Here is a 16199-nt window from a genome sequence, read left to right on the forward strand (position 1 = left end):
TTACCTTGAGCTTGTATATGTTAAAGCCACAATCTCCTAGAAAAATCTCCTGCTTCCTCAATAAACCAGTACTATAATTACAACTTTTATGCTTACCTTAGTAAACGGTAAAAAACCCCACGCAAACTTAGGACAACAATGGCCGTTTTTAGGGGACTTTTTGACTTATCAAAATTAATAACAACATACTTCAGAGGTGCTCTAGAAAAAATAAGTAGAAGACAAAAAACTCCAAATATTCACTGAATTCCCAATGAATTCGCTGAAACTCCGATTCATTAACTGGCATGCTGAGGCCTCAACAAAATGGTGGCTCTGAGACAGTCTCTCAAAGATTCCCTATTTCATTTCTGCCCAAACATTTTGAAACTGACCTTCCTTGCACTACTTTATCTATAAACACGTGGCCTCTATTCATTCCGCTCATTCTCTGATTTCCTACACAGGCAATCCTTTCCTCAGTGTTTTTCTCAGAAACTCAACAACCACACTACACAAGATCCCTGTAAAACTGCTTAACTAGGAAACAAACCTATACAAGTTACTTTAAACTCTAGTCTACAGACAGTTAAAGGCTACAATTAAGGATCTTCCTAAATCTCAGAAGATAGAAGTTTACTAAAGAATTCAACATTTCATTATATATGTATTGTCCTGGGCTACCACATCTGTACCAATTAATTCATTTAATTGTTAACCCCTCAGATGGAGATAAATGGTTAAAAGATTTAATAACCTAGATGTGAGTAATTCTACAACTGACCTTCAGTGGGCAAGGAAAACAGGAAATACACAACATAAGGCCACTTCTGAAGCCTTTCACTTAAGGGCAGATTGGACAAAGATTCAAAACTGCGAACAAAATAAAGATAAATCAATAGGAAACTTTATAAAAATAGATTTTTGTAAACTTTCAAAAAATATTCTGGGGTAGATCCAATAGCAAAAGTGAAGGGAATCTTGTCCTCTCTTTTTGTAAATGGGCTTAGATCTAAAATAAGGAACTTTGAAAAAAACTGATCTGAAATGTAAAATTGCCATGCTAGAAAATCTCCAAGGTATGACTGAACATTTTCAAAGAGACTTATAAAGTTAAAAAAGTAGAAAACAAACAAACAAAACTGTATCATGTTCTGAATAAAACAAATGGCCCCTGAGATAAAATCAGGACCCAAAGGTCCTATAATAACTAAGAGTTGGGAGAGAAAAAGGGCCACTGGAAGAACCAATGTCTTCTATTCTCTAAGAAATAGAGGGAAAAATATCCAAAAATGCCACTCCAAGGAAGACATTACCACCCAGCAATTCTTTGTTCTTTCTCTAAACTCCTAACAGAAACTGTCTGTAACTACAGATGGATAACAATATAGCATCCTTGCCAATATGGGTTCTACTTCATCTACCATTAATCTTATTAATATAGGACATTAAATTCCTCAGGGTAAAGTTTTAAAGCAGAAGAGAAGCCAACTGACTGAGTAGTAAATACAGAAGAAAAAAAATTCTTTTGTCTTAAAAAAAAAAAAAAGTCTGGTTGTGCCAGAATGTGAAGGAAGATTGTATAAGACATACTTGTGGGTATACAGTAAGTTGTAGAAGGCTTCAGGGATAATGGTTTACTACAACTATTCAAGCAGTGGAAACTGCTATTCTCAATTTTTTCTCAAGCCAATCTTTAATTGTTATTTTGGGGCCATTATGAACAGAATATTTCTCTTTTCTATGTGATGCATAAATCTTTCTTTTGAGTGTACACAAAGAGGTTAGATCATATTCTAGACAGTTATTAACTCAACAACATGGCACCCACCAAAGACCCATTGCCTATTCAGCCTATTCCTTGATCCAACAGCCAAGACTTATTCTCCTTGCTTCAGAGCAATTACAGCCTCAAAAAAGTTAGTCAAAGCACCTGCAGAGGGTCACCTGTAAACCTGACGTTACTATGATGAGGAACTATCCCTAATGCTAACTAAAATACTAAACCTTTTTCTGTTAACTGATTGTGAAATACTGTTATTTTCTCCTCATGCTACCAACACTATTACTCATTGAAAAATAACCTTGTGGTTGTGTTTCTGTAGCTCAATATGTGTTCATGCCCTCAACAGACCTTTTGGACACTGCAGTCCAAATCCTGACAATATTTTTGTTGTTCATCTTAAAAATACCAGGTTAGATATGCAATAACTAGTCTATGGGAGAATCCAATTTTGTACTGGAAACCAAACTGATGTAAGAAGCCAAACTTGCGGACTTTTCAAGAGCATGTCAAATTGCTAAAAATAAAAGGACTAAGGTATAACAGTGATAACTGTCATGCTTTTGGAGTAATAATTACTGGATGCTTTGATGCCACCCAAAGAAATTGTTGTCATAAAGTAAAAAGTGATACTATAGAAACTGGAGAAAATGCTTTAGCAGATCATCATGCAGATTACTTAGCAGATCAACAAGTCATGATTTATAACAAAATAGTGGAATGGCATGCTAAGTGGAAGAAATGTATCTTTCATAAGAACATGTCTAGAAACACATAAAAATCTCCTTAGAAATAAGAATTAAATAATAAGCTCTAAATATAATGAGCACAGTATTTTGAAATTAACAGTTAGTAAGAATTGTTTTAAAAATAACTTGAAATTATTTATGAGTTACTTTTCATATGTCTACAGCAATCACTATATAGTATAAGAAGCCATTTAATAGCAGTTAATAGCAATACCGATCAATCCACAATAACAAACTTGTTTCACTTTCAGCTTTCAGTATATGAAAGATAAGGTGTAGAAAGGTGTCATGTAACACATGACAAATCCTCAGAGAAGCTTATGGTCTCACTCTTACATTACAATTCAGGAAAAATGGTAAAAAAAATGCAACTTACACTCATCTCGGAACCTTGGTTCTGCATTAGGCCCAACTCTACCAAATGTTTTTATGATTTCTGTATGCAAAGAATACTGGTCTTGATATTGAGGATCTTCCAGGAAAGAAGCCAACTGCATTTTCACTCTTTCCAGCAACTTAAAATTGAATATTATACAGTCAAATTGAGAGAAGGATACACAGTAAACATGGCTTGCATCACTGGATTCAAATGACTTATATCAACATAATAGTAGAAATTTGGAATTAAATAAGTACTTATTTAGTCTTTTGGCTCAGAAAAGATGTTAAATTTTTGTTTATGCTTGTTAATTCATTTTTTGTTTTTTAAAAACACAAATATTCCCTGACAAACTGTAGAAAAGACCCCACAATATTTAGGGATAAAGATAGAGTTTTGATGATTTTGTATCTAAATTATAATTCTTAAAACAAATCAGAGTGTAAGTTACCCACTTATTCACCTTCTGAAAGCAATGAGTCATTAATGACTTACATCTTACTCATATTTCCCTAAAAGACATTTTTATTTTGGGATTTAAGAATATGTTGAAATTCTGCCAAGACTGCAAGCTTTGCAGAACAATGTGTTTTTTTATTTTGCTCCACCGGTGAAATATATAAGTGAAAAAATGGAAAACATTTTTTCCCACAACTAACATGGTTGTTTAGTTTTTGTTATAAAAAAAATCTATATGACAAAAAAATTTTACAGAACAGTTTAATATATATATATATAATTTATTTTTTTTGGTAAAATGTCTATGAGTTGGAAAATCTTGTTTTCCATTTAAGTGGCTAAGTGATATGCCCACAAATAATTTACTTTCTAATGTATAGGGTTTTTCATTGTGTAAGGACATGTCCAATTTGATAGTAAAGAATAAAATTCTGATAACTAATTTTGAGAAGTGTCTTATAGTTAATGTTGCAGATAGAACCTAACAAACTGAAAATTAAATCACAAGTTTCTGAATCAAAATACATATTTAGGGAGGAAGGCTTTGGTAATCTGCTGAAGCAGGCGTGACAGAGGGTTGTCACAGTGATGTGTGCTGCAAAAAAGATGATACCAGTCTACGACATGACTTGCAGCTTGATTATCAATGACAGTTACAAGAACATAGGTACCCTCTAGCCTCCGTTCGTGAAACTGAGAAAACCTGTCTTCAAATCTGTACAAACTGGCAATTGGGAATTTATGTAGACTATCCAGAAGTCTACTGGATAATAGAAGCCTTTGGAGCTAAATCTGCTTTGAAGGATTATTCAAAACTGCAATATCCAGATAGACTTAAAATAGAACATCTGAGAGTTGGCTTATACTTAATTTTCTAGTTGAGAAGAAAGACTAGAGATTGCCTTAGCTTATGAAAATATACTTTTGGTAGGCTATCATATTTTCAAATACTGAGATCCTCTTCTGGCCCGTAAGTAACTAAGAAATAAAATGAAGGGTATGATGCTACCGGGTACATGTATAGTAATGTGTTATCATCACCTCAACAGTACATAGATTAAATAAATTCCAGTCATTTCCTACCTCTCTTTGAATAACTGTTTCCATAATAGTGCCAAAGGCTGGAATTGTGGCAATCCTGACAGAGCTGTTAAAATTAAAAAAGAAAGAAACTGAAACTTTCTTTGAGATGAAAAACTGATTATTATTAAAATATATATCAAAGTAAGTACAAGGTAAATATACTGTATTAGTCTCTAGCAATGACAAATTAAATTAAAAAAAAAGCAGACCAAGAAGAATGCTCAAAAAGACAGACAGGATAACTTAAGGTCGCAGTCTGTGAAACTCACAATTCAGGATCACTGGACAAGGTAACAAGGGCCGGAGCAACCCGCTTGTCAACTAACGCTTCACTCATGCCTCGAAGAGTCAGCTGTAAACCAGTCAACATGCAATAAAAAATGGTTTGGTAAACTGGAATGAGAACTGGGTTAGCTGTGACTGAGGATGGGCAGGCAGACTCATTGGCCTTTCTTGGTTTAGTCACCCACACGAGACATTAAAATGTTAAGCCTCTGGTTCATGCCACTATACTTACTGGTAACAACATATTAGTGAGATTAGCAGAGCATCCCTTCTTGGCTTGGAAGAAATAGTCCATCAGCATGTTTTAAGTTTTGGAAACGTTTATTGAGGACTAATTAATACTACTAATATATTCTTTTCAATATATGGCCTTGTCATTAGGTTTACTGTGAAGGTTGACTTAAAAAAAAATACATGAATAGTAGTATAATAAAGTTTAAAATCAAGTAAGCATAATTCAATATTATTATTTTAAAGAGCTAAATCTATTCTTCAATGAATTTAAAAGCTGATGGTTATTTCTTGACAGGCGCATTTTGAAAGGGATGCTGAATGTAAAAGGCAGGAACGACACTTACATTTCAGGGTCACTGGAGAGAGTTATGAGAGCAGGAACAACCCTCTGAGCTACCAGAGTTTCATTCACCCCCTTCACCAACAGCTGATTGGTCAGCGCAGGGGGTATTCACAGGTGATGCATTGAAAGAGCAAACACAATGCCACAAGAAGAAGAAAGGAACAACCAAGAGAAAGAGAGAAAACACAAAAGCAAAACCAAAATTAGAAGCTAAGCAAATATTGCTACTAGAGTGCTTTATAAAGGCAGAGAATGCTTAGGAGAAAAATAAAGCTTACACAGCCTAGCAGTCCCTGTAAACAGTTTGTTACCAATTCAATGGCAGTTTGTACTTTTGGTCAAATAGTCTATGCTATTTCCATGTTCATTTTAAAAGAAAGCTTTACCTTTTTTTTTTTTTTTTTTTTTTTTTAAAGAAACCAAGAAGAAGACATACTGGGCTCTATGGTTAAATTCTTTAAATAAATCTGATACAATTTTGTTATGACCAACAAGGTACGAACTGGACTGTTTTTAAACAAAACTCAAATGGCTAGCAGCCACCACTAAATTGCTTCTGATTGTTCTAACGCAAGTAAATTTAAAAATCACACACAAAAATTCCCAATCTTTTACATCACGTAGCTTTATTTCTTGAGGTACAGAAATATAATGCAGCCTAGTGGAAAGTACTTATTTCATGTGGGGATCAGACCTGGGTTCAGACTCTAGCTCTCCACTTATTGGTCATGTGGCCTTAGCTATATTACACAATCCCTTGAAACTCAGTTTTCTCATCTGAAAATGGTGACACTATCATCTACCTTAAAGGATCATTGTGCTACTAACTACACATAATATACTTAAGTATTGTGTCTGACAAAGACTAGGCATTCAAGAAATGCAAGTTGAATTATTATGACTACTCAAAGGACATAAGATTTGTGATATATTTGGAAAAAGAAATTATTAATTAAAAAATGTTTTTGTCTGGTCCAAGTAGTTAGTTAATGTTTACAAATAGTTCTTTGTTTTGCATTTCTCTAAAAGCTCAAATAAAAAAAATACAATGAGCACAATTAGACCTATTTCTATAATCTAATCATAAAACAATTCATTTAGCAACCAACCCTAAATCGCAGAATAAGAGGACAATATTGAGCTGTACGCATTGTTTTTATAAAAATCACGGAATTTTATGAGTTCAACAGAAAAGGGTAACATCCTAATCCTACATTCTCTATTTCAGAATGTAAACACAAATTAATCCTAAATGCTAATCAATCTCTTCACCTTGTAATGGAACTAGTCCTTATGGAAGATGGAAGATGCCATGGAATTTTTAGTAACAAAAACGCAACACTGTGTTGGGTTAACCATTCCTCCTACACAGCACATCAGAGAGCAGAGCTCCCTTTACTAGAGATTTTTAATTTTACAATAATCTGTTACCATTTAACAACTGATACACTTTAGAACCTACTTCAGTATTCTGAAATAATTTTTATTTCAACAGAACCATGGATAATTAAGGCAGGAATAAAATGACAAACGAACTTCTGTTACTACCTTAAACATTACAGATGTCAGGTAGAAAGAAATAGGGGGAAGAAGTTCAAATACATTAAATACAACTTTCTCCTCTGTATCATTTTATAAATAAGGTAGCTTAGATTCAAATTAGTAAAGTGTACCTTGAAATGTCTATCTTGTGCCAGCCAAAAAGCATTAAAAAAAAAAAAAAGGATAATCCAGGGGGCAAGTTAATTTTTCATTGCACTGGAGTTTTTAGGTTTAATTTATTAAGCTGGAAAATCGGAAGGCAAAATTTAAGAGCTATTAATTATTACACATTTTAGACACACTTTATCATTTGATTTTTAAACATGATGAGGTAAATACAATTATTATTAATGTTTTAACAGATGAAGAAACTGAGCCTGAGAGAAGTTAAATAACTTGCCCAGGGTTTTAGAGCCCAAAAGAGGTAGAGCTAGAAAACAGACTCAGTCACATTTGTCTTAAAAGCCCATGCCTTCTTTGAGTTGTGGTCTTAATGTTACCTGATTTATCTCCTTATGATTGATGTAAGAAATCATTATATGAAGTTCTTTTCTGCATCGTTTGGGAAATCCATTATGTCACACTGGAAGTCACATAATAAAGTCTCTTTTATAAATCAATTTCAATAATAATTTGTTACATCAAGAATATATTGTCTCTTATTTAACAATGAGAATAATATGACTGATTAGATTTCCCCTTTTTGTCCTGCTGTCTGAAAACTCAGAGCTAAATTTAGTGTTCAATTTCACTAAGTATCTCATATTATGTTCCTGGTATATCCATTTATTGCTTTCTTCTCAGTAGTTTCTGGTCTCACATTAAAAAAATTAAAAATTTTAAGTGACCTGTTTTTTATGTTTTTATTTTGAATTAACTCATTTTGGGGGTGGGGGAAGCAGGCATAACTGTAAATTATAAAGTATTAGTATCAAAAGAAATCTTATGAAGTAATTATTCTTTTAATACAATATTATTCAAAATAAGCCTCACTGACAAAAAAGTAACTTTAATTTTTCCTACTAATGACTTTTACTGGCATGCTCAGTAAAAATTTTTTTATCATAAATGAACTTGAAAAATCATTAAAATAAGTCTCTCAGATTAGACTCAGAAACTCATAATCAACCTGAGAGAACACTGAAAACTGCTTAAGCATAGGTATAGTTTCCAACCAGCACTGACAGCAGACATAGAAACCAAAACCAGACAAAAACCACATGTAAGAAATAAGGCAGAAAAAAACCCACAGAAACAAGTAAAAAGGGAGGACGCTTCATTTTCTTTATTTTCATTTATATTGTATGCTTCACCAGTATATACACACATTTTAGAAATAAATGGTTTAAGAGAAAGAAATAGCTGTTATGGTCTTAGAATAAAATCCTATTAAGTGAGTACATTAAAGATATAGGATACTTTTTTCTTTTGGGGGGCAGAGGAGGCTAAAGAAAAACTTTTTTCTTTCATGGTAATAATTATTTTTCAGTATACTGAATAATCAAAAATTATTTATACCCAGAAGGCACTTATGCTAGACATCTAACTGAATTTTTAATTTGGAATTTATCTTGACAAAGAACATGTGATTCGTTTTTTTTGATCAAATATGTATAATTGTGGGAATAACATGTTCACAGGATTTTCAACCTCCTCATAAGGATGGAATTTTCTTTAGATTCCACAGATCTATTTTATATATTTAAGAGTTTTAGAAGGTATATATTTTAAATCTGTCAGTGCTCTATCCTTTAGATTGCAATTTATCTTAAATTATGTAAAAATTCTGAAATTCAGGAAAAATTGAATTCTCTAATTCTTATGAAAATAAGTGCTTTAAGATATGTTAAGAATCACATGTGTATTAAGGACAATTTTAGTTTGGGTAAGTATACTTTTCCTAAACTATTATATTATTTTGTGAAGTAACAGCATATTAAAAAAAACAGTAATCATAATGATAGTTAACATTTATTAAGCTCTTATTATTATGTGCCAGACACTGTTTTAAGACCTTAGAAGTATTAATTCATTTAATATTAACAAAAATCCTTTGAGATGGATACTTATTATTATCATCTTCACTTACATTATGGATGAGAAAACTAAGGCACAGAGAAGTTTGAAACTGGCATTAAGTGGCAGAGACAGACACTGAACCCAGCCAGTATGGCTCTACGAGAAGACTCAAGAACAGTAAATAACACTCTAAACCAATTTTAGTGCTCAAATTCAAGTTCTAGAAACATATATATATATATATGTACACTAGGCTAACATAATTTCCTCTATGATGGATAAAAAGATAGGTATTCCAATTTTCATACTAAACTTGGGTAGGTGGCAATTTAAGAAAATCTAGTTAAATTATATGAAGTCTCTTCTGTCTTACAAGTCTATGGGCAGTTATAGAGATGTTGTTATTCCAGATATGAAAGGCGAGGGAATAATGTATTGAATCCAACTATATTTTACTCATGAATCCAACTATATTTTACAACTTTAAAGATATCTTATATTGTTTTAGTTTATTTTAATAGCCGTGTGCCTCAGTAAATAGAAAGTATAGCCAGGAAGATTTACATAGGATAGAAATTAAAATAAGATTTAAAAGAAATTCTGAGAAATGGAAATGATAATACAATAACATTCAAGGAACCAATAAGGCTAGAAAATAATCTGAAATGTACCAAAGCTAAATTTCTGCCCCATCACACAGTACACAACTAGATACTCTTCAATGCCATAAAATATACATCAACATACCATAGTATGAAAACCCTCTCTGCCTTTTTAAGAAATATTCCCTCTCCCTCTTCCAAAGAAAATCATTATGATCTGAACCAACAGAAGCATTTGTTTACATACCTCAAACATTCTAGCAGCAGTACATCTCACAAGTGCTGAAGTATGGACAACACCATACCATAAAACAGTTAACAATAACTCATGGTAGGCTGGATTTGCACTGAAAGAAAAAAAAATCAATGCTAAAAGTGAGAGCCACATAGTTCTGGTTTAAAACAAAAAAAGGTATATTCTTTCATTAAAGTCTATTTTGCCTTACTGGTGTATTGAAAAATACTACATTTATGAGGAATATTAATGATAAAAATATTGGCAAAACATATAGAATTACTATGTATGGTTTAATAGGTTACATCTAAGATTCTTTAAAAAAGGAAGTCACCTTATAAAACTACAAACTTTTAGCATATTCAGGAACTATACTTTTAGTTTCTCTAAGCATTTGCAATTATGATAGATATTTCAACTCTTTAATAGCATAAAAGTTAAAATTACAAAACAATAAAGTAAAATTAAATTTATTACTTATGAGAAAAAAACACTGGACTAAGAGCCAGATGGGTAAGTTATAACCTCTGTGGGTTTTAATTTCTGCATCTATAAAAATCTGGGACAATACTGTCCTATTTACATCATATGGTTGTTTGTAGGATCAATTAGGATAACTTAAATCACCTATATGGAAGGGTAAGTTGGCTGTGAAGCCTATCCAAATGTGGGACAGTATTATTAATAAACACATAAGTAAAGAATGAGATAAAACTACTTAAGCAGCTAGATGATGTGCTTATGAGGGACTAGGCAAATCAAATGGAATGGAAAAAGGAGCCTAATGAGCTGGCTTTCACTCGGGGCTCCTTTTCCAGTTTTGGGATACTGAATTTTCTTCAAATTTGTACTTGACTTTATTTCTCCAACTGCTTCAAAGAAGATATGTCTGTATCCTTTCCCCCATTCTTTTATTATAATGCATTGATTACAAAATATTAAGAATGTACAAATAGGAAAAACCAAAAACAAACAAAAAAATCTTCAGTCTCAAAACCAAGAGATTTGGTGTGTATGCCAATCTTTTTAGACTAAAAGTATGTACTCTATAAATCTAATTTTAAAACTTTACATAGCTTTTAAAAAACTATAAGCTATTATTTTTACCCCAGTTCCACAAAAGAAGCTTTCAGGCTATCAAGAGGAGCATGAGATAATGAAAGCAAGGTCATTACATCTTCTAAGAATCCAATTAACAGCTTTCGGTCTTCTTCCTACAGAGGAAAAAGACTGATAATGAATTTTCACGCAATCAAGTAGAACTAAAACCATAATTTCCTAACTATAATTAGAAAATTTTACCAAATAAGGGGAAAATATCCTAATTTGGGAGCATTTTAATTAAAGATATTTATTAAGCATATCTATGATCACAATGGTATGAGGACAAAGACTATCTTGATTCACAGATGTAGACCTGTGCTGTCCAATATGGTAGCCACTCACCACATGTGGTTACTTATATTTAAACTAAAAATGAAGTAAAATAAAAGATTCAGTTCCTGAGTTGCACTAGTTACAATTCAAGTTGTTTAACAGCCATGTGTGGTTAGTGGTTACCTTATTGGACAGCTCAGATACAGATTACTTACATCATTGCACTATCGATTAGATAGTTCTGGTTTAAAACATAACAAGGTATATTCTTTTATTAAAATCTATTTTACCAATTTTACTTCCCATTAACTCTGGCTCTAAATACTTAAATACAAACCACTAAAATAGTTATCCTCCTAAGAGCAGAAAATTGATATCTGAGAAATTATTAGTGGTGAGAAGCTTCACACTTGCTGAAATATAGACCACTGTGTTCTTAAAACAATCGCACCCTTGACTAAAAAATAATCTTTACTTTTAATCTTTCTTTGACAAACCATTATTTTAATAATCTGAAAATGTTTCTTTCTTTTTTCTTACCCAGTACTGTATTAAGAAATATGTTAGAAAAAGCAGGTCTACTAAATAGGAAAGTTAAAAAAAATAACTGTATGTTAAATTAACCTGAATCTGTAAGGGAGGGAATCTGACATTCTATCAGAAAATAAATATATATAGAGTCAGGTATTTTGTCTTTAGGTCTTTATTAGCTCAACAATAAATGGCTTCTGTATATATCAATAGATCCATGAGGAAGGCTAGATTACCACCTACCTTTTTTCTACATGGTCAGGTTAATTTAGAATGAGGTACAGATAAGTGATTGACAAAAGTAGTGATCAGCATGAATAAAGGATGGACACAGCAGTTTTACAATATGCCAGTCTACTTAGGGAAGAACTTAGACACTGACAAACCAGCATCAGAGCTATGTTGGAATATAGATCTCTCATTTATAGTCGCTTACTATATTAAACAGAGTATCCATAAATTTGGAAGATAAACTGTAAATCTGAAAAAACTTAAGTGTGAAATAAGACCTATGAAATATACTTCTAAATGAGCATGGATTCCTTTGATTTGAAAATTTACTATAATACTATTTCTCAGCTTTGAAATTTAATACTGCTCATGTATTTGATTCAAAATAGGTTTTGTTTACCAAAGCAATCAGGGCAGTGATTAACTCTAACAGAAAATTTGGTTTAGTAAGAAAAATATTAACAGCTGGTGTGGGCAATCTAGGACAGCCACCTCAATTCACATTTTGTAACCAGCAGGAAAGTTCTTATCTCTTTAGATATTTGGATTTCATACAGTGGCTCAAAAAACATGTCTTTATTCATTTATTCAACAAACCTATACTGAGGGACTACCATGAGGCAAACTTTGTACTTCGTACTTTATTATGCCTTAAAATACCATTTATGGTAAAAATCAACGTACTAACCAACTTCCAGAGCTTAAAAATGAGAGAGAAAAATATTGATATCACACTTGTTATTATGCTGGAAGAGCTTCTAAAATTAAAGAGGAAAATGGTATTCATGCTATTGTGCCTCGTAATATGTGCTAGGACTTAAATCTCCATGAATTTAAGAATAACAATAGATACAATCTGTTAAGGTTATATGACTTCAAATATTCTAAACACAGGGATTCTCTGTGTATACATATTATGGAGTAGTCTTAGAAACTAGTGTAGAAAAGTTTAAAAGAATACTCTACTACTTTAACAGAGTTGGAGCTTCTGTTGCAAGGTATCATATGATACTGTAGAACTATATTTTAATATTATAGGATGGTTCAAATCTGTTTTGGAAGAAGAGTGCAATAAATATGAACTGCTGTACTCTGAATACAAAAGGCAAAAGAAATTAGGTATTAATTGGGTAAATTTGGGAAAAAAGATCTTCCTGTTTGCTTCTCACATTCTAATTCCTAAAAATGCTTTATCTTAAGTCCGTATCTTCGCCTCACAGGTGGGACTGCCTCACACTTAAAAATGACTGATATGCCTTAATAAACATAATGTGTTTACTTAAAACAATGTTAAGTAGAGTGAGGTGGTCTGTTACATTGGTAACCACCAATGAACCACATCTCCTGGCTCATGCTCTCATTTAGTTCCCTCGTTTTGAATCTGGGCTGGGCCTGTGACTTGCTTTAAGCAATAGAATGCAGTAGTAGTGATGTGCTAATTCCAAGCCTAGGCTTTAGCCTAGCAGATTCTGATTTTGCAATTTTGGGAGCCCTGAGTCACCATGTAATGAGTCCAGCTCTGCTGTTCCACAGGCCCTGAGGACAGAGAGAGGCCCTAAGACTACATGGAGACTGAAGCTCAGCTATCCTTGCTGAACCCCCTACCAACCAACCAAGTGAATGCAGCAACACAAGCCACTACCAGCAAGAAGAGACACTTAGCTGAGCAAAGACCGTGAGCAAATAAAAGGGTTATAATAAGCCTTTATGTTTTGGGGTAATTTATTATGCAGTAACAATTAAGAAAAATAAAGTATTACTAAAAAGTACCTTACTAAAAATGATGATATAGTATGCTACAGCATTTTGTAGTTTGCTTCACCTAACACATGTGCTTTGTTTGTTGTTTATTAATGAAAAAATTACCATGAAACACAAAGAAATTGCTAAATAAGTGCAATCTAACACCTCTAACAAAATATCAAGAAGCACAGAATCTCTAAATTTATTTGTCCAACAGAGATTTTCCTCAGAGACTATTACTGAAATATGCTCCCCACTGTAAATTATTTATTGAATGAAATGAATAAATAAATTTTGTTTTCATTTATGGGTAACATTTTCAATTATAAACACATTAAAAGACGTAATATTAGCTATCTTTCTAAATAGAAAGTGCTTTACATTTTCCAGCAAAAGAATTTTTCCCTTACCTGAATATAACATGTAAGGACTCCTGTTGCATAAATGGGGACAGTAGCTTTAGTGAGGACCCCATTTCCTGCTGAGGAATCTAAAATCACAAAAACAATTAAAAAAATCTGAGTATGCTTTAAATGTAAAGCAAAAGGTCATAAGACAAATTATATTTAAAATTACAACTGGTTACAAGGCTTACAAATAAAAATTAAAACACATATCCACTGGTGGTTGTGAAAATATTATACAACTTAATACTTTTCAGAGCCATTAGCATAAACAGTTTTGATAGATGGGAAAAAGTTTAATAACCAAAATGAGATGCTCTACTGTTATTTGCACAGTCAGAAATCAGAGCTTTCTTTAACACTCTCCCAAGTGCCCGTATAAGCAGGTCTTCATAAATTGTCAGGCTTTCAATTTGCAGTATTCAGCAAAACGTAAAGGCACTCAGCTGAAAGGAGGCACCCAGATATACATTTTACCTGCTTCCAGATATGAGATACTACTTAGTTTCCAGTGCTAGCCTAGTTCCAGAGCTCCTCCTGCATCCTGTATAGGGATTTGCAGCCAGACAGAACCCTGATTATTTTCATGGAGTAGGGAGGCTAAGTAAAGCATGGGGAGAGGGGAAAGCATCCAATCACAGGTGAGTGTCCTGTGACTACTGTTAACATAAGAGATTTTCTTATGCAGCACGCGCAGATGATTTAAAAATAAAAATGTTCCAGAGGTGATATGACAGTTGCTATTTATAGCACCACAGCTCTCACTTATTGATTTTTAGGCACTGTTTTAAGTGCTTTACATTTGCTTTCATGTACTCAAACTTTTTTAATTACTTTTTTTCTATTTTTATATGGTTTTAAATTCTTTTCAGAAAGTAGTACATAAAGAAATTGATTTGAAAAAATGTATTCAACTGTCCTGAAAGAATTTTCAGCAAAAAAGAAAGTTCCATTTTCATATCAATTAGTATTTGAGGTTTGTTTATTCTCTTGGTAAGGGTAATTTTTTCTTTTGGGGAGTACTGACGCTGGTTGACTGTGACTATGGTAGCTGAGAGGTAAATCTGAGGCTAGGAACATAAGCTTAAGTTGAATTCACAGATACAGACTGTATACACAGTGGTTAATAATCACTTCCTATATGAACAGCTAAATATTCACAGCTAACTAATAATTCTAAAAGCTATCAGTTTCCAAAAATATATAAATATTCTTCACCAATTTATCATCAGAATTAAAAATTAACTAAAGAGATAATACCAACTATTAGGTATTCCAAGCATTAACCCTTTAGAAAGCTATTAAATATAAACTTTGGGAAGCATTTGTCAAAAAAAAAATCTCATCGACATTTTCAAACTTAAAGGGAATCATTTATTCATTCTCTATCTCTGAGGACAGCCCAAAATGGAGTTCTTCAGATGACTCAATTCAAATCACTAAGGTAGGACTGAGATAAGAATTACCTATACATTCAAAATCAACCAAGTTTAAAAACAAAACAGGGGGGCTATACATTTTTGTTCCTAACATTTTTCACAATTATTCCTAAGAAATTAGAAAAATACACATGGACATAAGATTGACACATAAAGGAGTTCTTAGGCCAGTGGTGCTACAACTAGACTTCTTATGACAGATAAGTGAAAACTATGAACAGAGGGGCTGGAGCTGCCCATTAAAGCCTGTAGTTTCTTTAAAATCTCATGTTTCATTTAAAAAACATATATGTGTATCTTGCATTCTCTTCAATTACAATTTAAGTTTGAAAAGTTTTAAGTAACTAATTATGAATTAGATGCTCTTTATTTTTTCCTTTTCAGTATCTCGAATATACCACTTCAACTCTCCAACGGTACAAGTACTCAGTTTGAGAAGCTCAGCCTTAGGTCAATTTGATTACGGTGAAGGTAGATATTTACAATCAAATTGACAAAGATTAATCTTACCGCCACCCCATTGGGAGAATATTAGATGTGGCAGAGTTGTAAAACCAAGAATTACATAGTATAAATCCTTTTCAGTTGTACTTGCTAGTTTATTTATACACTTTACACACAATGAATAAAGTATTTTTCTGGAGTAAAGAGATTCAATTGTTTTTAAAAGTAATAATGAACAAACTTACCAATATTTTCTTCAGACAGTCGTAAAATCTCCTGGAACTGAGGTTTTACCTAAGCAACCCAAAGAAAAGATCCAGAAAGTCTCAAGTTCAACG

The 16199-nt window shown here is 32.6% G+C and overlaps 1 protein-coding gene across 10 annotated transcripts in view; it reads right to left on the bottom strand.

The window, feature by feature from the left end:
• Positions 1-16199, bottom strand: part of RELCH (RAB11 binding and LisH domain, coiled-coil and HEAT repeat containing) — a 122228-nt gene that overhangs the window by 19768 nt on the left and 86261 nt on the right. For 6 of the 10 annotated variants that reach the window (XM_082352973.1, XM_082352972.1, XM_082352974.1 and 3 more), the window contains 7 exons: positions 16107-16155; positions 13985-14064; positions 10800-10906; positions 9705-9804; positions 5296-5378; positions 4433-4496; positions 2888-3026 (listed from right to left, as the gene is read on the bottom strand). In XM_082352973.1, coding sequence (XP_082209099.1) covers positions 2888-3026; positions 4433-4496; positions 5296-5378; positions 9705-9804; positions 10800-10906; positions 13985-14064; positions 16107-16155 — 622 coding nt within the window. Of the gene's footprint in view, positions 1-763; positions 853-2887; positions 3027-4432; positions 4497-4701; positions 4785-5295; positions 5379-9704; positions 9805-10799; positions 10907-13984; positions 14065-16106; positions 16156-16199 lie in introns of those variants that run through there. The other 4 variants (XM_082352971.1, XM_082352969.1, XR_014233821.1 and 1 more) reach the window with 3 other exon arrangements.

The sequence above is a fragment of the Balaenoptera borealis genome, assembly GCF_965194805.1.
Source record: "Balaenoptera borealis genome assembly, chromosome: 14".
Classification (NCBI taxonomy): Eukaryota; Metazoa; Chordata; class Mammalia; order Artiodactyla; family Balaenopteridae; genus Balaenoptera; species Balaenoptera borealis.